The 23,187-nt window shown below is 47.1% G+C and overlaps 1 protein-coding gene across 2 annotated transcripts in view; it reads left to right on the forward strand.

Moving 5' to 3' along the window:
• The window catches only part of rell1 (RELT like 1), a 34,095-nt gene extending 15,373 nt beyond the window's left edge, over positions 1 to 18,722 (forward strand). For both annotated transcript variants that reach the window (XM_080543879.1, XM_080543878.1), the window contains exons 2-8: positions 1,775 to 1,966; positions 7,003 to 7,077; positions 9,604 to 9,658; positions 13,688 to 13,945; positions 15,828 to 15,963; positions 16,522 to 16,565; positions 16,672 to 18,722. In XM_080543879.1, the coding sequence (XP_080400005.1) occupies positions 1,795 to 1,966; positions 7,003 to 7,077; positions 9,604 to 9,658; positions 13,688 to 13,945; positions 15,828 to 15,963; positions 16,522 to 16,554 (729 nt within the window). In that variant the 5' untranslated portion in view covers positions 1,775 to 1,794 and the 3' untranslated portion in view covers positions 16,555 to 16,565; positions 16,672 to 18,722. The remainder of the gene's footprint in view (positions 1 to 1,774; positions 1,967 to 7,002; positions 7,078 to 9,603; positions 9,659 to 13,687; positions 13,946 to 15,827; positions 15,964 to 16,521; positions 16,566 to 16,671) is intronic.
• The last annotated feature ends 4,465 nt before the right edge of the window (positions 18,723 to 23,187 follow it).

The following is a 23,187-nucleotide window of genomic DNA, read 5'->3' on the forward strand; positions in this document are numbered from 1 at the left end:
TAAAGCGTACAGAATAGAAGTGGAATGTGATAGTCAATATAATCAATGGTGAGTGATATCAGTAGGCATTGGAATGTTGTATGGTGTAAACACAGGAAAAAAGGTCTGCTGCCACAAACAAAAGGGTCAAAACTTAAGGTATGAAGGTATGCTCCTGCATGGAGAGAGAGAGACTGAGTGTCACAGCACAGCTTAAGTAGGCGTGGCCAGAGGTGCGCTGCATCTACAATCAGGCCTCCGCTCCCCAACTGCCACCCTGTAAGACAACAAACAGAACGGGGACAGCAGAGGATTTCTTTCTGAGAGAGGGAGGGAGACTGTCTTGCATGTTGTGTTCAACTGGACAGTTCTTCATCACGTGCAGGTTGATTGATTGGGTCCCATTGAGATTAGTTTTTTTGGTTGGTGACTAAAGGCCATCCCTAGGGTTATCAGGAGTGAAACACACACACGCACACGCACACGCACACACACACACACACACGCACGCACGCTAATCTTTGTCTAGTTGGGCTTCTCCATGTCTGCTGTGTCCCCCCCCCCCCCCCGCCCATAAAAAATCGGGGACCAAAAAAGGAACCGAAACATACAGGACTCAAAACATACAAAAACACAAAATAAACCTGTCTGCCATAGACACCACAACCAACTCACCACATCAGCACCCCCCCCCCCTCCCCCCCACCCCTCCAGGCCACCCCGCACACTTCAGCAACCAAGCAAATGAAGAGGGTGAACAGAGCCAGGGGAAGGAGACCGAAGGGAGGGGCTGAATGAACAGGCGAAGACAGCACCAAGAAAAAAAACAAAATCCAAAATGTGGTAACCACGACCACAGGTTCAAGGAGGGCAGTATGAATCAGGCTTAATGACACTACTTACCTTCCGCTAGTCTGTGCAACATCTAAACCTGACATCTGGCTTACTGACACAGCAGACATGGAGAAGCCCAACTAGACAAAGATGGCTCTGTGTGTGTGTGTGTGTGTGTGTGTGTGTGTGTGTGTGTTTTTACTCCTGATAACCCTAGGGATGGCTAGGCAACCAAAACAAATCTCAATGGGACCCAATCAATCAACCTGCACGTGAACTGTCCAGTTGAACACAACATGCAAGACAGTCTCCCTCCCTCTCTCAGAAAGAAATCCTAGGCAGAGAGAGAGAGAGAGAGAGAGAGAGATGGAAAGTTACAGGGATTACAGAGCCCCTCTGAGTCAGCAGTCTCTCTCGACAATGCGAGTGGCTGTCTCTGTCGCTCTGCTCTGCTCTCCCCATTAAAGCCCTGCTGGTGGTAAACATGACAGCTTGCTCCCAGCCAACCCCCGGACAAGAGCTTGAGAGAGAGAGAGAGAGAAATGGGAGACAGACCTTCTTATTCACCCAGGAAAAGAACATGAATGCCCTGTCATATATCATTATCATACCTGGGTGACAGTTGATCGTGTTTATACTACTCTCTGCCGGGCACTGCCTTGAAATATGAATATGAATATCTAAAGGCAAGAACGTAACGTAGACGACGTGTATGTGAAACCAAGTAGTCCCCACAGATGCATGTAGCTGCAATGAATGGCATACATATCTTTATTTAGCCCTCACCCATGTTGAATGCTCTCTCTCTCTCTCTCTCCCTCTCTCTCTCTCTCTCTCTCTCTCTCTCTCTCTCTCTCTCTGCCTCTTCCCTCTTGCTGTATTCCTCATTTGACTTGACCTCCTCCCTCCTCCCCTCTCACTTTCTATCCTTCCCTCCTCTATGTCCCCCTTTCCCCAACAGCGGGGAGTAACCCCGGAGACATGGGGAACCCAGAATACATCGCCTTCGTCCTGGTGCCCGTCTTCTTCCTGCTCGGCCTTCTGGGAGTCCTCATCTGCCACATCCTGAAGAGGAAGGGCTACCGCTGCACCACAGAGGCCGAGGACGAGGAGCTGGCGGCGGAGAAAGAGAGGGATGAGGAGCACTGTGCAGGTGAGACGGAGGAGGAGGAGGAGGAGGAGGAGGTGGTGATTGTGGTGGTGGTGGTGGTGGTGAGCTGGTTCCGTCACTTGACTCATCTTCAGCTTTAGAAACTTGAGAGGTGCGTCTATCTACACAGATCTGAAAACACAAGAGGCTACCCTCTATTTGCTTTTTACCGATCCAGTTTCACGTCAGTATCGGTTGAAGGGAAAAACCAGTAAGTGTCGTGGATGGCTGTGTCGGGGGGGGGGGGGGGGGGGTTGTTCTCGGGTGCCATTCTTGTGGTCGTGGTGGCATGGCCAGTCACGGTGTGCCAAAGGGTGACTTGAGAGGGTCTCCAGAGGGGCCCCACCTCAGTCAGTCTGCTGGCCAGGCCCTCCCTCTCCACCATGGGGGGGTGGGGGGGGGGTCACGGTGGCCAGACAGTGGCGCTTCACCAGCGGGCACGCCACCCGCGTGGGCGCCGAACACTTCCTGGGTGGGATGATGATGATGATGATGATGATGATGATGTGTGAGTCGTCGTGACGACACCCTGGTATTATCTCTGACTGAAACCCAGTCGGTGCTGTTTTTAGAGTGCAGTTGTAGCCACTCTGCGCCATGGGAAGAGTATCCATTAGGTTAGAATTAGATGTTCCTCAAGATGAGATTTGACTACTGGATAGTCATCAGCTTTATTGGATAGTGCAGGGGTTAGATTTCCAGCATCACGAGAGAGCAAGTCAGTTCAGAGTGCCTATTAGTATCCCACAGACAGGAGATAGACACAATATGATCTCGTTGAGTCGTTTATAATCAGGAAAGTATATGGGATTAGCCTCACAATGTGGGCTTGTAACTTCCGTCCCTGATTCTTGTTCCTCCTCAAACCGTCATTTACCTGACGGTTCTCCTAAGTGTTTGTCTGACGTGGTGGTGTTATTACTACCACATGAAAGTGAAAGCTTTCTCTAATGATACTGGGGGAGGAGTTGGACATGCTATATGTGTTCCAAATTGGCCTCCAGCAGTTCCTAGCACAGCTTGACTTTTAAAACACAAGTAGTGAGTTTGTGGAGGGGGTTGTTATCATGTCTGTAAGAGAAAAGTCACTCGGTCGGTTTCGAGTGAGTTTACACTCGGTTTCACATTGAGTCTCACAAGAGACGAGAGATAAGACCCAGCCGTATGACTGAGTCAAGGGAGGAAAGGTCAGGGTCCTCAATGAACAGTACACAATGAACCAGTGCAAACAGTTCATTGCGGTCTTCAATGACCGCTTATAGTACAAGTATTCTGAAATGTAAGTATTCTTATGCTGCGGTATGGGAGAGTGTTACGTCCCTTCTGTCTAGTGTAAAACCAGGGCTTTACATGATGCCGCGATGCTGCTGAATGTACTGTACTTTATTCTTTTTTTCTGAGTGGGGCAGTCCCACTCATATTTTTCATTTTATTTGACAGAGATAGTGAAGACAAACAGGAAAGTAAGGAGAAGAAGGGAGAGAGGACATGTCAGCAGGGCATGGGCCGGATTCGAACCCATGCTGACATGGGCATAATGTGTGCACTGCAGACCACGGTGCTAGACCACTGGACCACCCCCAGGCCACGAATGTACTGTACTTTACAGTCAAAAGTTTGGACACACTTTCCCATGGGAAATAGGTGTGTGACAAACAAAACTCGATGAAAAACCAGAAACTAAAATGAAAGAATTGATTGTATTAACAACAACGTAGGCGCCACAAGGGAACAAAGGGGATGTTGGGACTGTGACAAAGAACTCAGAAGTCCTCTCTACCTAACCACACCAGATCACATATAAATACATGGGGTGGCCCCCGGTCCTAGCCTACTGTTGATAATAAAGATGTCACTATGTGATGAAATGTAAACGGTAAGTGGACTGCACTTATATAAGCGCCTTTATCCAAAGTGCTTTAACGGCCTGTCATTCACCCATTCACACACACACACATTCACACACCAATGGCGGCCAAGCTACCATGCAAAGAAAACAGCCGAACAGAAACACCACCAGGCTTGGCTACTTTACTGTCAGTCATCACCGTCAAACAAAACACGACAGACGATGACTTGCGAACAGAGCGCAGGAGGGCTGTAAATAGACTGATGGACGGACGGCTGTTCGGTCCGGAAACAGGAGCGCGAATGATGACGGATGGGAGGGCAGGGCCAATCGTGGACCGACACCTGTACTGAGTGAGAGTGAGAGTGAGAGTGAGAGTGAGAGGAGGAGAAACACACACAGCACGACAGGACGTGGGACGTAAACAGAGAGGGTGAGAGAGAAAAAAAAAGGTAAAAGAGACAGATAAACGGAGCGTGGGAAGACAGAGGGGCGGTCAGGGCTGTTACGGGAGCACGTCCTCCCAATCAATACCTGGTTTCCTGAAACGTGATTATCACGAAACAATAAATAGGCTCTTGTACTGTGAGCAGATTTGACAGTATGTGTTCCGTTTTTTGGGGTTTTGTAATTGTACAATATGTCTTGTAACGTTTCATAATGACCAATGAACAATATTTGTCCTTCGTTCAAGATAGTGAGAACGATATAATCAGGGGTGTGAACTTGTCACCTTTCTGCTGTTTTTATCTCAAAATGTGTCATCCATGTGAATTGTGTAGATCTGCAAAAAAACTATTTTGGGTGTGGAGGGGGTGTCTAAGTCTCTTCCAAGTCACATGATGCGCAAGCTAACTAATCTCCCTGTCTGCTAAACTCTGCTGCTGTTGAATTAACTTTTAGCTTCAGGGAGCTAGGTACAATTCCATACATCATAGAGAACACAGTCACAATAAAACTGTTTTCGAAGTCATTCTGCAGGTGTTAAGGTCCGGGCTGCCGCTACTTACACACGCATCATTGTTAGACCACCGTTAGTGCTAGCGATATCTATTTAACACCATTAGTCCTAGCGCTATCCCCCACCCTAAGGTTAGCCGCCGCCGCCGCAAAAAAAAGTGTCACCTTTTTGGGCCATCACCAGTTTGCACCCCTGAATAATTGAGGTTGTGAGCGAGTGAGAGTTGCTCCTCCTGTCTTTTTGAGCGCTTCTCTGTTTGACCTAGTGAGTGTGCTTAGCTCACGTGGAGTCATGCCACCCTGGCTTGGCCGCAGACAAGGGCGAGGCATAGAAGTGTATAGTGAAGTACGCACCCTCTCCCTCTCCCTCTCCCTCTCCCTCTCCCCCTCCCTCTCCCTCTCCCTCCCCTCGTGTTTATACATGAAGGCTCCGGCAGGCCCAGAGTGTTGCCGGGGGTTAGGTCACATGCATCATGAGAACAGGAAGCATGCAGAGGGTAGTATTTGTGAACACGGAGGAGGAGGAGTATGAAAGAATGTCTGTCTCTCTCTCCACCCATTTGAGCACAGCCATTGAGTTATGTTAGTAACTAGCTGTCCTTAGAGAGGCTGATGTTGCATTTCTGTCTCGCCTCTTCTATGCACTCTTTGTACAGGATAAAGGCTGCACTTATCTCTCCCTACCACTACCGAGTGCTGGGGTGAAACTCCATTAGGAGCTTTTCTGTGTCGTGTGTGTGTGTGTGTGTGTGTGTGTGTGTGTGTGTGTGTGTACTGTCTGAAGTCTCTCTCTCTCTGGGCCCACCCCACCCCCCCCCCTCCCCATCTCCTACATTGTATTGGAACAAAGATCACAGACAAACCCTGTGTTTGTGTGTGTACTCTACTTCCTCGTCCAACTCTGAAGCAATGTTCCCACCCTCCTCCATTCATGACTATCATGTATCCCCCGCCCCCCCCCTCCCTCCCATCTCTTATTATATTTAGCCTCATTTTTATGTTTTTCCTCATATTTACTCGTCATCTGCTGTCGTATAACAATAAATAGACCGATTGGAGAAAACAAATTCAGACAATTCGGGAAACACGGACGCAATCTCGGCCTTTTCCGGAGGTGCTGACACAAGTCCTGCCCATACCAGAAGTCAAGACAGGAAGTTGACCGCGGGAAGCACAAGGAAGCAGGAAGGGCAAGGGTGTAGGCGGGGGGCTGGTGGGTGGGGGTTTTGGGAACGGGAGGTACTGTGAATGGGATAGGAAGGGAGAGACCTTTTTTACTAGGAATATCATCCAGGTTAATCACTTAAACGGATCAGCAGACTTACAATTGTTAGTGAGTTGCCATTGCAGTCAACAGGCCAATGTGTTCTACTCACAGTGCTGAAAACCGATGATCCTGATTCTTTTTTGCTATCCAGGATCAGATCAATCTGGGTGATTGAGTCGTATCGGGGGAATCAGACAGCTCGATCTGATCCTGGATAGCAAAAAAGAATCAGGATGATTCTGATCCAGATTAAACGTTTTGAACAACTGGGCCCTGGTCAAGTTTCGAGTTGTCTTGTTACGTCACATTACACGAGTATGAGAGTACAATTCTTAGGCTTTGGTTCCTGACGTTGCAGCACAAGACATAAGGCAATAGGCTTAATACAAGAGAAAGGTGACAATAGTACAGGTAAGACAGGATACACTAGTGGTGCAACTAGTAATAATAGATAGTGGCTGTGAGCTTAAGGTTTTCGTAGTCCGTATACACGGGGTGTGTGTGGTTTGGGGATAATAGTCAATTGTCTACGGTGGGTTGTTCATGAGCCTGATCGCCAGGGGAAGAAGCTGTTTGTTAGCCTCTGAGTTTTGGCCCTAAGGCTCCCTGAGGACATAAGATTCCCTTCGCTCCCTCTGTCATATATATGTTAAACACATCCCATACCTGAGGGATTACCTCATTGTCCGAGGTGCGTGCGTGCGTGCGGGCGTCTCCCCGTCCCTCACCAGTTATGCGGCTGATAAACGCCGACTAGGTTAGGATGTCATAGAGAGAAAATGACTGATGTGATCACGGCCTGAAACCAATATGAAACTTAACTAACCAGTCTGGTGGCTTTTCCCCCCCACACACACATGATGTTTGCATTTCTAATGTTCGTCACAGCCGTTGATGATTGAATGATTCTATATGTATTGTGACGTGTGTGTGTGTGTGTGTGTGTGTGTGTTTTCCCTCCAGAGTTCAATGACACCTTCAGTGACAGCAACAATGACACAGTGGGACAGATTGTTCATTACATCATGAAAAATGAAGGTAAGCTAATTATACCCAATCAATCAACTTGTCAGTCAAGTGTTGGAATTTGGTATTTTTTGCTCTAGGCACAAGGTCAGCCATGCTTGGTGCCCCTGGAGCAATTAGGGGCTAGGTGCCTTGCTCAAGGACACATGCAAGCTCCCTCCTGAGGCGGGGATTGAACCAGCGACCTCCCGATTGCTAACCGGCCTCTCTAGCCTCTAGGCTACCACCGCCCCCCCCCATCTTATGCTGTATACTCTATTTTGACCCCAGAACTTTAATAACCCCAGAAATTGTTAAACGAATGCTCCCTCTTATTGAAACTGCAAGGAGCTGATGAGCTGGTATCTCTTGTCGTCTATCCTAGGCTACCGCGTGTGTATAGCGTGCGTAGCGTGCGTAGCGTGCGTAGCGTACGTATCCCACAGTTGACATTTAAGTCACACCGTCTGAGAGCTGAGAAATGTGCCTTAATCACTCTGACCTTTGTAAGACCTCTTCACACACAAGGCAAGGCGTCTCTCTCTCACATTGTTGTGTGTGTGTGTGTGTGTGTGTGCGTGTGTGAGCGTGTGTGACCTTGTTCAACATCCGGGAAACATCCGGTGTTTCTAGGCTTTTCTAGGAAGCGTCTCTTACTGAAACCTCAGAGGAAACTGGGCCGTTGAGGGAGTGTATATAAAATGACCTGAAGTGTTATGTTTGTACTCAGAATGCTGATGGATGAGTCAGGAAGTGAACATAATGTGTGGAATGAAGTAAGCGTGTGGAGGGAGGGGGGGGGGGGTTAGTTTTTTCAATCATCCACATTCTGACGCCATTATAACGTCACCGATATAGTCTTCCACCTTAGTCAGCGTATTTCCTTTTTCGTAAAAAAAAAGTGGACTTGTCATTTGCCAGTGTAAAGGGGACCGTGACCAATAATCAATATCGGCTCTGCCAACCCAGTCCTCTTGATCAGGATGCCGACACACGCTCCCCTGTTGTGTCCGTTTAGCTCCTTCACCTCCATGCTGATGTGTACTCCTCCTCATGCCAGTCGCCAGTTTTCCCTTTCAGGCGAGTAAATAAGCCCGCCGTGAACATCGACACATTAATCTTCCTCTTCCCCCTTTCAGTGTGTGTGAAGGTGCCAGGAAATGCCCTTCTCACTGAAGTCGGAGTGATTCGGTTAAACGCCAGTTACGGCTCCTCAGCAGGATTATTGAATGGCTGTTTTCCCGGGTATATACATTTATAGCTCCTAGAAGAACATCCTACCAGCGATAGGTACTTCCCGTCTTTATGGTATGACGAGGGTTTCTGCTTCTGATAAGCTTAAGCTCTCTTACGAAGTGAGTCACCTCGTCTAGTAAAAGATGTTGGCTCATCGTCGCTGAGTGGCATCGCCACGGGGTGTGTGTGGGTGTGTGTGTGTGTGTGTGTGTGTGTGTGTGTGTGTGTGTGTCAGAGGATTGACAAGGGTGTTCGGCTCCATGACGAGGGAAAGCCTAAAGCCTTGACCCGCTCACGCAGCACAGGCAGCACACACCCTGGTGCATCAACGGCCTTAAAGCTCCTAAAGTGATCAGGAATGTTGCCAGAGCTTCGAATGCCCCCTGGCTACGGATGATGAGCTTTAGTAGGACAGTTCTAGGTGTTTCTGGGGCAACCCTATTATTACCACGACAACAGGGCGTACAACAAGGTCAATGAGCTACATCATCATTATTATCATAATTATAATTAGGTGTTTCTAAATGTTCTTCTGACTTAAGTGTGTTAACCACACTTTTCTGATTCGACTTATCGAGCGCGTCAACGGTTAAGAGTTGTTTCAACCAGGTGTGTTACTGCTGGTTAGAACAAAAGCCTGCATACCCAGTTGCCCCCCCTCCTCCCCCACTTGCCCCCCAGGACACTTGTTACTTAATACTTGTTGACCTTGATGCACATCGCTCCCTTCATAGAGCTTATTGGCCTCATATTCGGAGTGTTTCATGCACGCTTGTATTTTTTCCTGCTTCGCTCGAAGGTACCCAGAGGTCGTTCAGAACCGTGTGTTTCTGCGGAGGACTTATCGGCCGGAACAATCTTTCAATAACGGCCCTCTTTTGAAGCCGCTCCCGCCTTCTCCTCGCTAACTCCCAGGCCGCTATTCTCTCTCTCTCTCTCTCTCTCTCTCTCTCTCTCTCTCTCTCTCTCTCTCTCAATTCGATTTCAATTTTAAAGGGCTTTGTTGGCATGGGAAACATACGTTTACATTGCCAAAGCAAGTGTGATAAAAGATAAAAACAAAAAGAATGTCATGTACATACATTTAAAGATATACTTTATAGAATAAAGAAATGCTTAAACTTATTTACAGTCTTATGGTAAGTCTCTCTCTCTCTCTCTCTCTCTCTCTGTCTCTCTGTCTCTCTGTCTCTCTGTCTCTCTCTCTCTCTCTCTCTCTGTCTCTCTGTCTCTCTGTCTCTCTCTCTCTCTCTCTCTCTCTCTCTCTCTCTCTCTCTCTCTCTCTCTCTCTCTCTCTCTCTCTCTATCCCTCTCTCCCTCCAGCAAACTCGGACGCCCTCAAAGCCATGGTTCATGACAACAGCATTGACTCTGATGGGTAAGTGGCGCCTCCTGTCTGCTCACAGCAACACAAACTCACCACTCAAGTTCAAGTCAGCCTCTAGTCTGCCCTCATAAAATATACATTAAAGTCTGAACCAGTGTGTTTTAAGATGCTCCCTGTATACCGCCCGGCCTTAAATCTGTCTGACGCCCACGCCTGATGCAATTTCTGTCCAGGTTTATGAAACGCTTCCTTAAACTCTGAGTAAATAAAACGGTGTTAAGGGACATCGTTGCCAAGGATACCACTGGTGGGTGCGGTGGTCCCCTTCTCGGCCACTAGATGGCGACGCGAGCACTCTCTAAAATGGCACCCGAGAGCCGCTCTCTCACGTGGACTGTGTGTGTACTGAAGTGAAACAGGGAAGCAAGTCAAAGCAGCTCGATTCTTTTATGGATCGGGGGAGTTTTGATAAGGGGCCAAGATACTGAGGACTGCAGCTTTGTATTTCATCATTGAAAATGCTAATGTGTCCCCCCGCCTCAAAAAAACCTCCTTGGTTACAATTCACTTCCAAAGCCTTGACAGGGCTGGCCCTCTGAAAGCTTCATTGAGAAGGAGCTGCTCTTGAAAAGGCCCCCGCCACGCTGCCAGGGTGAGAAGAGGCGTCGGTCTGAGACCAGACGTCTCTATTTTCGTTCACCCGAGGAGAGCGAGGGGAGCGCCGCCGCCGCGACCTTGAGGAGCGGTGCAAAAGGAGGAGAGAGAGAAAAGAAAGAAAGAAAGAAAGAAAGAAAGAGTTATTTTCGTGGTGTGTGAGACAGAGTGACGATAGGAGGGAATAAATTGTGGCGGCCAAGTTGGTGGTGAGGCAGGACTGGGTGTTCTGGAAAAGTCCATTGGACATGGACCACTGTCATATCCCAGCACCACTCTGGGCTCAGCCTCGCTCTCTCACTCTCTCTCTCTCTCTCTCTCTCTCTCTCTCTCTCTCTCTCTCTCTCTCTCTCTCTCTCTCTCTCTCTCTCTCTCTCTCTCTCTCTCTCTCTATCTCTCTCTGTCAGTCTTTCCCTCTCTTTGTCTTTCACTCACTTTCGCTCTCCCCCCCTCCCGTCTCTCTCTCCCTGTCTCCTCTCATTGTCCCCCTCCCCTCGCTGTCTGCCTGTCTCTCTCTCTCTCTCTCTCTCTCTCTCTCTCTCTCTCTCTCTCTCTCTCAGTCTCTCTCTCTCTCTCAGACTCTCACTCTCTCTCGCTCAGTCTCTCTCTCTCTCTCTCTTTCAGACTCTCTCTCTCTCTCTCTCTCTCTCTCTCTCTCTCTCTCTCACACTCTCACTCTCTTTCTGCCAGGGTGGGCAGACTGCCAGTAGAACACTTAGGGGTAGGAGAGCAGGCTCTTTAGGGGGTGTCACACAGAGAGAAGAGGGTGGGGGGTAATTTATGGGACACAAGGGGGCGGGGCGGGGTGGCGAGACGTGTGTGTGTGTGTGTGTTAGGGGGGTTGCTGTTGCCTGGATGGAGATTTCACAGTCCCCTGTCTGGATGCAGTAGTTAACTTCTCCTCTCCTCCTCTTCTCCTCTCCTTCTCCTCTCCTCCTCTTCTCCTCTCCTTCTCCTCTCCTCCTCTCCTCCTCTCCTTCTCCTCTCCTCCACTCCTCGCCGCAGTGCTGCTCTCTCTCCACATCGTTAATCCACGACCTCTCTCTGCCCTGCACGGTGTGCTACACCTCTCCGTGCCCCTCTCTTCACCTCCCTCCACCCTCCCTCTATCCGTAACATCCCTCTCTCCATCCTTCTCTCCTTGTTTCCTTTTACTGTGTTTTCTCTCCACATCATTAATCTTTCTCACCACCTCCTTCCACCATCCCTCTCCATCACCTCCTCCTCCATCCCTCTCTCCATCACCTCCTCCTCCATCCCTCTCTCCATCACCTCCTCCTCCATCCCTCTCTCCATCACCTCCTCCTCCATCCTTCTCTCCATCACCTCCTCCTCCATCCCTCTCTCCATCACCTCCTCCTCCATCCCTCTCTCCATCACCTCCTCCTCCATCCTTCTCTCCATCACCTCCTCCTCCATCCCTCTCTCCATCACCTCCCTCCTCCACCATCCTTCTCTCCCTCCCTCTCTCCTTGTTTCCTTTGACTGTGTTTTCTCTCCACAGGTTCCTCGTTTACTTTTCTTTTCTTTCTGAAAGTGTTTTTTTCTGAGTGGGGCAGTCTGGACAGATCTAGTGAAGACAGACAGGAAAATAAGGAGAAGAAGGGAGAGAGGGCAGGGCAGGGCATGGGCCGGATTATGGGCATATGTGTGCACTGTAGACCGCGGTGCTAGACCACCGGACCACCCCAGGCCACTACTTTTCTTTCATCCTCTATATGCATCCCTTCTTTATGACACTCTTTATATCCACACTCTTCATCTGGCTGTGCGTCGTGTGGCCAAGAAAGCCTCTCTCCTTTAACACACACACACACACACACACACACACACACACCCCTCCCTCCTTCTTTTCTCTCTAGCTGCCTTCATCTCCCTGCCCTTGGCTAAATCTTCCCGTTTCCATGACGTTTCCATGACGTCCTGTGGAGGAATGGTGACCATTGCGCTCGGAGCCCTCCCAGCACGCAGCACTGATGCCACTTATGCCATTTACACCGTGAACCTGGAGAGGACACACACACACACACACACACACACACACACTCATGTATATGCATACACACAGGTGTCGAGGCAGTGCTTACTCTCAGCTGATCCAGACAGCAGCTGTGACCAGGGTCACACAGGGTCAAAACACACACACACTCTGTTCACACCGCTGTTCTCCGTCCCTCAAAATCTAAAGATAGAATAGTACTGAACCAGCCTTGAACTAGATCTGAGGACACTGGGGTCTGACAGGGGTGGTCAAGTCGGTCCTGGAGAGCTGTGGTCCACACCTGTCCACGCCTCCCTTCGTTGGCTCCCAGTACGCTAGACTTTTAAGGATAGACTTTAAAGTTCTTCTTTTTGTCTGTAAAGCTCTTAATGGTAAGGCCCCCTCCTACCTAGCAGACCTCCTCGCCCCCTATACCAACGTCAGGGCCCTCAGATCTGCTGACAAGGGTCTCCTAACCGCCCACGCTCAAAACACACACAGCGTTCCCTGACTCACTTTGACTCTTGCCTTGTTTGTTTTGACGTGTTGTTCTGACGTGTTGTTCTGTTGCTCTGTTGTTTTGTAGTTCTGTTGGTTGTTTATTTTCTGTTTATTTACTCTTTACGAGTACTTTTACTGTAAAGCACTTTGGTTGACAAGTGTCATGTTTAAATGTGCTATATAAATACATTTGATTGATCGATTGATTGATTGCTGCTCCAGCCTGAAACATACACTATATGGACAAAAGTATTGGGACACTCGAACATCACACCCATATGTGCTTGTTGAACTTCTCATTCCAAAACCATCGGCATTAATATGGAGTTGGTCCCAACTTTGCTGTTATAACACTCTTCTGGGAAGACTTTCTACTAGATTTTAGAATATGGTTGCGGGGATTTGCTCCCATTCAGCCACAAGAGCATTAATGAGGTCGGGTACTACAATTCATCCCAAAGGTGTTCGATGGGGTTGAGGTCAGAGCTCTGTGTGCAGGCCAGTCAAGTTCTCCCAGACCAAACTCGGCAAACCATGTCATTATGGTCCTCACTTTGCGTATGGGGGCATTGTCATGCTGAAACTGGAAAAAACTAAAATTCTCTAGAATCGCATTGTATGCTGTAGCATTAAGGTTTCCCTTCACTGGAACTAGGGGGCCTAGCCCAAACCATAAAAACAGCCCCAGACCATAATTGTGTCCACATACTTTTGTCCATATAGTGTATACGAGTATGATGACCAACGCCGTCATCGGTTGAAGCGGGTGTGTTTTGTGTATGTGCTGTAGCCAAACAAACCTGACCTCCCGTTAAAGCTCTTCAGGACAAAAGGGTGATATGGGTGACAGATAGCACAGCACCTGTGACATCTCCAATACCCTTTTTTGTTTACGTTTTTGTTCAAATGTTTATACAAATCACTTGAATTCTCTCTCCCCTCAGGCCCGTCACCCCCACCTCCCTCGTCACCCCCACCACCCCCAACCCCCCGACCACGCCCGTGTCCCCCGGGGCCCCGGCGGGGGCCGAGAGGCACACCTGCAGCCACCTGCACACCATAGGCGGAGTGGGCGGCACCAAGAACATCTGCAACCGCTGCAGCCACAAGAAGTGGCCTCTGATGCGGTTGCCGTCGTCCGGGAAGAGCAGGACGGCGGACAGGAAGAGCCTGGGAGAGGTCACCGTGCTGGCGGTGGGAAGGTGTGTGTGGGGGGGTGGGGTGGGGTTGGGTGTGTGGGGGGGGTGGGTGTGTGTGCGTGGGGGTGGGGGTGGGTGTGGGCGTGTGGGCGTGTGGGCGTGTGGGGGTGTATGGGGGTGTGTGGGTGTGGGTTGGTGTGTGTGTGTGTGTGTGTGTGTGTGTGTGTGCGCGTGTGTGCGCGTGTGCGCGCGTGTGTGTGCGTCTGTCTGTCGTTACATAGCAGAGAAAGCGTGCGTGCGAGAGAGAGAGAGAGAGAGAGAGAAAAATAAATTGGACAGTTGTACATGTAAACCTGGGTGTGTTTGAAAACCAAAGAGTGTGTACGTGTGTGTTTCTAGTTCGTTCTAGAGATCAAGTGAACGAGTGAACGTGTCAGTCTCACTGCCTCCTCCCCCCCCGCCCCCCCCGCCCCCATCCCTCCAGACCCCCGCTATTCCTGTATTCCAGTAGAGTGCTGATGTGGAGCGCCGACGTGAATGCAGAGTGCCCGCCCGGTGTTGTGGCTGCGTTTTAATTCGCTCGTCCAGATGAATGGAGGCTCCTGAGGTCAGCGTGACCTGGGAGGGAACGTTCATTTAGCGCTTTAATTGAATCTGTGAAGTGCGAGGGGGGGGGGGTGTGATCCTCACTCCGAAGTAACCCGGGCTCCGAGCCAGGGGGGGGGGGGGAATACAGCAGCTCAGATCACACCGCCGCCCGTAAGCCAAAGGGATCAGCTCGCGGTCGTCGGGCGCGGTAGGATTTTTTGTGTAGCAGATAGATATGCATCGGCTAATAGGGCGTCGTTGGCCATACCGACATGTGGGAATGTCGCTATCTGGGGGCACAGTTGTTCGAAACCTTTTTAATCTGGATCAGAACGATTGCTATTCTTTTCTCTGATGCCAGATTGAGCTGGCTGATTCCCCCCCCCCCCGATACGACTCCAAATCAGCCAGAGAGATCTGATCCTGGCTAGCGAAAAAAAAGAATCAGGATTCATTCGGATCCAGATTGAACTTTTGGAACAACTGGGTACTATCAGCCCAACGTCACCCGTTATGGTGACAAACTAGCTTCTTGGTCTATTTGAGAAGACACAGGGTTGGTGGTGAGCAGGAGACCCCCAGTCCTGGTCCTGTCGGTTACGTTTGGTTATCGTCGTTGTCGTGTTGGGATTAAGATAGGATAATATCTCGTTATTTTCTATTCAGCTGACGTTGAGGATTTTAGAGTTTGTTTTATTTCTTTGTCATGGTGTCGTCTTTCTCCGTCGTCATCATCTAGGTTACTCCAAATAGCGCAGTCCAAGTTCTCCTGTTCAGTGTTGCAGGTGAAGGAGGTATAGAAAGGTTAGGGTTAGGGTTAGAAAGGTCCCCCCCCCACCTGTCTTGTCACCTCTGTCACCAGAGTCATGGCTTTGATCTTTTTTGACTTACTTACGTTGTTGTTTTTTGTTGTTTTTGTATCTGAATGCTGCAATGTCGATGATGATGATGAATGAATGAATGAATGAATCTTTATTTCGAACATGATTTAAAAGTCAAAAAGAAAAACTAATAACTAATAACGAAAAATACAGGTATCACTGTTCGAAAAGGAGTAGGATGAAGCCTAAGCTTATCATGTCCTACCCCTATCCATGTTCCTATGTTGAGGAACTAAAGCCAAAGAGTTTTACTCTTGCGTCCTAGTACAGTTAAGATGTAGGCTGTGTTCGTAAATTTGCTCTGGAAATCCGATCTGCACTCATGGAGTGCCTCTTCGTCCAATCAAACGACTTGGTCCCTTTATGACGTTCAACCCAGTGTGCGATCCGGCGCTCTCTGAGCGGATTTACGAACGGAGCCTTCAAATAAATAAAAGCATACAATTCTGATTCTGGTTCTGATTCTCTCCTTTCAGGTTCCGGGTGACCAAGTGTGAGAAGAACACCCGGGAGAGGCGGACCCTGCTCATCACAGACTCACTCAACGGGAGTGTGCCCACGTCGCCCACGGAGACGGAGCCCCCCAAGAGCAGGACCACCTCTGAGTCACAGGTTGGTCTGACCCTGTGATACTCAACCCCGACCCGCTTAACCTCAACGTTTTGATTTGGTACTTATCATGTAATTTAGGGTCAAGGGTTTGATCGAATATGGTCCCGAGTCAAGGAGCCACAATCGTTTGTGTTTATGACTGAGTTTTGGGGCGGCAGGTAGCCTAGAGGTCAGAGATCCCCACCTCAGGAGGGAGCCGGATGTGACCTGGTGACTGTAGGGTTGCGGGCATCATATCTAAAGGTGTCTACCACTGCCGTTGTGCCCTTGGACGAGGCACTTCACCCCTAATTGCTCCAGGGGTGCTGACTATAGCTGACCCTGTGTCTAGAGCAAAAAGCAAATGTCGTTGTACTCTGTGAAATGACAACGGTTGAATCTAATCTAATCTTTTAACTTCTTTTTTTTTTTTAGGCTATATGTAAAGCACTTTGAATTGCCCCTGTTGTATGAAATGTGCTGTACAAATAAACTCGCCTTGCCTACAGTCCATTTTTTCGTTTCAATCCAGATTTTATTGGATACGGTGACATGTTTCCTCCCGTTTTTTTATTGCAGGAACAGGCAGATAAGGAAGACGACGCTAAGTGACAGACGACCAGGTTAGTCTAAACATATCTTTTAGTTATGTCAAACTCCTCCTCTGCTGTGTCTCCCAGCCTCTTGTCTAACAATCCCTTTAACAACCCCTTCATTTCCTCTCGCCAGGACAGGAGCGCTGCCTTCCCTGGAGAGAGAAGAGGGGAAGACATTACTTTAAACCCAAAAACAGAACGTAAACAACGCGTCAGGATGCAAAAGGATCAAGTCAGTCCGTTGGCTTCCCAAACAAGCTCTGTCTAAACAGACAGGGTTGGTCACCAACAGCCCAGGAAGGAATGTTAATGGTTAATTTCACTGGGTGCCAAAGAGGAAGGAGAAAAAAAAACTGCCAAGAGTCATGCAGTCATGGTCACATTACTAGAATAGGCTTCCAACCAGGAAGTAGATTCTATGGACTGTGATCGAGCCAAAAACACATTTTGCAACCAAATACGTTGCAACACCTGCTTAAAGGTACAATCTCTATCCAGCTACCGATCTGGCTTCACCTCATCGAGCGGACATTTTTTTTGTGTTCGTTCTGAAGCTTAAAGGAGAGTGGATATGAGTTTTTAACCGTGCGAAAGGACACCCCCCCCCCCGCCAAGACACTCATACATGCTATATGTAGTTGTCCTTCTCTGAATTTACACTGGACATGATCTCTGGTCCTTGACTATGCAATCAGGCCCCAGGAAACCAGCCCTCAGTGCCTGTTGCTTTGCCTTGTAAATTAGGGTGAGGGAGAAATCGCTTCATTACCTTTCATTTGCCTTTTGGGATAGGCTGATAGACTGAAGGTATGGGAAAGGCTTCTGATCCAACCCTAATGAAACGACCTATTTTAATGATTTAATGTTCTTGGCAGTAATGGATATTTGCACTTAGTTTAATTCATCCTTTAGATTTCACTTGTTTTAAGTGAATCACAGATTATCCCTCTCTCAGCTTCTCAGAACAGCCCACATATCTGTGAGTTTCACTCTTGATGACAGGTGAAATACCGTGTGTGTGTGTGTGTGTGTGTGTGTGTGTGTGTGTGTGTGTGTGTGTGTGTGTGTGTGTGTGTGAGTGAGAGACATTATGTGTTTTCTGTATTACCAAAAGTTTGTGTTTCATGTTGAACAACATTTTAAGTCCAGGATCTGGACATAGGATACCTCTGAAAATCAGTGGCCTTGCTTTAAACTTAAACCACGAGAATGTGTGTCTGTGTGTGTGTGTACGGTCATGCCTCATTATTTCTGGCTAATACAAATGCAAAACTCTTTCTGCGAGGAAAAAGTAATATCTGTGAAACAATGCATTTGAGTGTTAGTTCGAATTTAACTGCTCAACCTTAATTTCTAAATTGCACATTGTAAACTCGTTTCATCATGACCTGAAATGATTCACACCGACGCCAAATCACTTTGTTGTTATTACATTTTTAAAAGGATTATTATTAGTGTTTATTTTTATCTTGGGCCAAAAACTAGACTTTGATCGTTTACAATCTTCAACAAGTATCTTGACCAAACCTGAACACACACCAGAGCGTCTCAAGCCTATTGGACCCTCAGGCCTCCACTAATAGGTGCTTGTCAGTTGTCCCGAGTGGATCCCTCTGCCTCACCTCCATCTGCCCTTATCAGAACATAGAGAACCGCTGAATATGTTGGATTTCTACCTGGCATTCTCATTCACCAGTACATATTTATTTCAAAGGTGAAGGAAGCCACTCGATCATATCGAAATACCACCGTATCATGTCTATCTGATCTGTCCTCAAACCTCAAAGCAAAAACATCTTTCACCTAAGAGCCTTTGTTTTAAAGGTGTATGTTGGAAATACTCTAATGACTATAATGAATGCATAAATCAAATGTTTTCCCATGATATGGGCCTTGGGACCTTAGCTCTTTTTCATGGTCAAGTCTGGTAACGTTTGATTGAGAGACTTATGTAAAAAAAAATATAATGTAAGTTTCCTATCTTTTGATAAACTGTGTTATGTAGAAGTGTAGTTAATAAAGAATGTTTACTCCAAATCTCCCAAGTTTGATAATTAAACACAATTTTAAGCTGACACTAATAAAAGTATTTGTACCTTCAGTTATCAATGTCTGAAGAGAAGACTATATGAAATGTTTTAATAAGCTCTTTGTAAGAGGTGTATATTAAATTGATTAAACCAACATCTTGGCCAACCTCTCTTTTCGTTGTCTTGCTCCATCCATCCATCCGCCCCTTCCCTGTCCTCCTCTTTCTATTCTAAGTATTCAACAACCTCTCTCTCCCTCATTTCCCTCCTTTCTCCATATCCTGTCCTCCCGCTATCTTGTAAGTAATGACATGATTATCCTTCTCATCTTCAGTAGGTAGTCTGACAACCTCTGGCCTCACTCTCTCTGCTTCCCTGTCTTCGTTTCATATTATGATCTGATAGTGAGAGGAGGGGAAATGAGATGTTTTGTGCTGACTTGTAATGCTATGGATTACCCATTCAGATTCTGCTCTTGACCTTCACAATCAGCCCCCCCCTGTCCCCAAACACACACACACACACACACACACACACCTCCCACTTGTTTGGGAAGTCACTCACTGACTCACTGATGGCACAATTGCTTTCTCTCTCTCCAGCAGACACACACACACACACGCAACACACACACACACTACTGTTTTGCCATGGAGTTAGTTTGTGTCTATTGCGCCGGTCATTTTCCCTAAGCCCCTCTATATGAAATAGAATGAAAACAAGATTGTTGAAGTATAATTTAATGGAATAGCTGGATGTGCCATTAACAATGAATTGTTTTCACCAGCTAAAGGTCCACTACGTGAACCACAGAGGGAGGTGTTGTAGACAGTCATATGAGTGTCACAACATTGTAATCACTAGGATCCTAGTCTGTCCTGTTTATGGAGGGGGCTATTATATATCACGGTGTTGACAACCACAGTGACATCTGCAGGTAGTGGAAAAAGCCCTAACAACACTAGGTGATGTCACTCCACCAATGACTGTTGACATAAGCTAATGCTAACCTGCCCTTCACACACACACGCACGCACGCACAGTGGTTAGCAGTGGATTGGCCTTAGAATGGAAAGCATGTTAAAAACAAACCATTGTGACCTGAGAACAGGACATAGGAAAGCAACAAGAGGATCTCAGGTAAATATTGACACTAGTCTTGTGTGTGTTTGCCCTACCTCTTACCTTGAACAAACTGGTGACACCCATGGTTGGTTAATATCTCTACCCACCTGTCTCTCTCTCTCCCTCTCTCTCTCTCTCTCTCTCTCTCTCTCTCTCTCTCTCTCTCTCTCTCTCTCTCTCTCTCTCTCTCTCTCTCTCTTTTGTTGTCTCTCTCTCTCTTTCTCTCAACTCTATTGACATTTTTTTATCGCCATGATATTTTCAATATATCAAAGCAAGCACATGGAAACAATAATAATGTCTCTCTCCCTTGACTGTTGGAAGGTATTCAGGGCTGCAGGCAGGAAAACATGTTGCAGTAAAACATGTTAGGTGCCAGTTCTCTGGCTCTGTCCCTGGGTATTAGCCAACGGGAAGAAGATAGGCCCTCAGGGGGACAAAAAGCTTTTGAGAGAGATTTTGGAGTGTGGGGAATGTCTGGTGAATGATTAACGTCCTGCGCTAACTATGTCACAGTTGTCACGGCGATGACACGATCAAACATCCTTCCTCCTATCACCCTTTGGTTTTGTAAGGTTAGTCAAGTCATGGATAGCAGCAGAGGGCCCAACAATTTACAGTTTAATAATAATAATAATCACTTTTTATTTGTATAGTGCTTTTCCTGCAAACGTTGCTCCAATATACAGTACAACAAAAAAAGATAGGCCCTATGATTAAATGACCTGCAAAACCTGTCTTGTTTCCTTGACTAATGAATGTGGTCATGTCTTAAATATTTTCCTTTCCTTGTTAAGTACTGTCAGATACCTCAGTGCCTACCATCACATTCTTAAGGATCAGCAGAGGAAGATGAAAAGAGGAAGGTTTGGAGCGTATCTAAAGAATTTCAGATTTCAAGATTTCCTTGACCATGTAACCGCAGGGTTCCCGGTTCGATTCCGGCCACAGACATGTCCTACATGTCATCTCTTCTCTCTCTCTCTCTCACCCATTCTTCCTGTCAAATCTCTATCGCAAAAAAATAACAAAAAAAACATATGAGTGGGACTGTCCCACTCAGAAAAAATAACTATGTGAAAGAGATCCAGTGTATGATTCAAGGAACATTATGGGAAAAAGAATCATGCAGGGTATCGTTCTTCTCTCCGGCAGTATTAATAGTTCACATCCTTAACCGATACTCTTTTTTTTTTTTTTTTTTAAGTGGTGTGTATTTAACAGTTTTTGTGAAACATTAACAAAACTCCTGGGAAAGTCGGATGAATACGGGCAAAAAGGGGAGGGGTGGAGAGCCCCCGAATATCGAAAGATGGAGGAATAGTACTCCTTAATCCAAGGAAACGCCACTGTTTGCTGTTCATATTTGAGCAAGGAGAGACTGCGATTCAGGGAAACCCCTCTAAAAGCAGGACGTAAGCACACAGTAATTAGTGACAAAAACTCTAAACCCAACAGCCTTGAGAAAGACAAACATGTCCCCTCCACATACCTGATACAATGTACACAAACTTCAAAGAAGTGAATAAAAAAAACATCATCGAGGGAAATTAAACATTCATCAACTGTGCCAATTAATTATTTCTCACTAACGATGAATTGAGAATCAAGGACCCCAATTGAAATAAGCCAGTGGCTTTCTTGGGTTTTTATCCTGTTAGTTGACCTTGTATGTAATATGTACTTTCATGTACCTACTTCTGCAAATCTTCTAATAAAGTTTTCAATCAATCAATCAATGGCCATTTTTATTTCATAACAAAGTAACAGATACATATCCAGTGTATACACATTTGAAGGGGAATTCAAGTACCCTTCGATTTCGTCTTCACGTGTCTGTGTTGCTCTTACAGTGTGTGCTACTGAAGGATACTGTAGCTGTTATATAACAGGAGAATAGACAGTCTACTGTACTGTACAAGGGTGGACAGACAAAGCTCCTTTTGACTCCTCGACATGTGCTGTAGATTTCCCCCCCGTCAGACCTAGGTGTCACTACTGTCACTGTACTCCTCTGTCTATCGTTCTCCCCTCAGTGCACACACATAAAAGCACACGCGCGTGAACACACGCACGCACGCATGCACACACACACACACACACACACACACACACACACACACACACACACACACACACACACACACACACAACACACGCACACACAGTAGGTCCCCAGGAACAGCTCAAAGGGTAGTATCGCTAATCCTGTTGTGTGTGCGTGTGACATAGGTGTCACGAAAGCCAGGATGTCAGTCAGGGAAACGTTTTGTGTGTGTGTCTCAAACGTTTTGTTTCCCTCCTGCAAAGACGAGCACCAGATGAGATGTTTACCTGAAAGGTGCCTATGGTCAATCGGCCAATAGCAAACAAGAGATTGCTATAAACAGGAAGGCCACTGTTATAGAAAAGTCGGTACTTTTGTAAAGTACTCTAGAAAGATGCAAAACATTGGGGAGAGAAAAGGGACCCGCTGGAAATCACCCGACCCTTTAAAGCCACAAAAACAACAAGGTGACGCGAGGCTCTGTGGAAACCTAAAACGACTAGCGTCACGGGGAGAGGGATGGTGTGTGATGGTGTGTGACAAGACGGAGACAAACAGAGACAAAACGGGAGCGAGGGTGGAGAGAGATAGAGCCGTAAAAAGATCACAAGACGGAGGATATTTTGGGTTCTCTCTAAAAGGTATCATCAGTCTCTCCTCTCCCCCTGCCAGACATTGGGAGAGACACTAATAGCATTCATGTGGTGAGCCAAAGTTAGCGTGTTTATCGCTTTAGTTGTGGTGTTGTGCGTAAGCAGTGTTTCTCCTGGTTTGAGTAATGCTGCAGGGCCTTTGTTAAAGCTGTCACCACCAGGCTCCTACCTGCCAAAGCCTGTCAGTGCTGTCACAGGTACATGTTGTTTGTAATTTATAATTATAGAATAATTTATAATTATACTTCAGCAATGTCCCCAATGTCTCCCCCTCCCACACGCACGCACACGCACACGCACACGCACACGCACACACACACACACACACACACACACACACACACACACACACACACACACACACACAGAGCAGGAGTCACATGCCAAGGGAGAGAGGGAGAAAAAGATACAGAAAGATAGATAGAGATAGATAGATCCATGGTATGTGTTTTAGACGAGAGAGAGAGTTGGTGTGCAGCAAATAGAAATAAATGGCCAATTCTTTTCTTAAAACCTGTGCCCCTGAAAACACCTGTGTGTTGATTGAAAAATAATTTAAGTCTACTTGGCAGTACATATCATAGCAAATTAAATGTCTAAACGCATTCATGTATATACACATCTGAACAGAAATGATTTTGGCAAACAAATCACGAGAGTTACAATTTCATATTCCTTCATTGAAACAAAAACCCTTACAAATGAATGATTATACACTTGCGGAAAGATAAGGCTTGCAAGTCCACTATTATCAGTAGCATACGTCATTCTTTAAGTTTGACTCATGTTAAGTG

Source organism: Nansenia antarctica (genome assembly GCF_963989245.1).
Source record: "Nansenia antarctica genome assembly, chromosome: 13".
Classification (NCBI taxonomy): Eukaryota; Metazoa; Chordata; class Actinopteri; order Argentiniformes; family Microstomatidae; genus Nansenia; species Nansenia antarctica.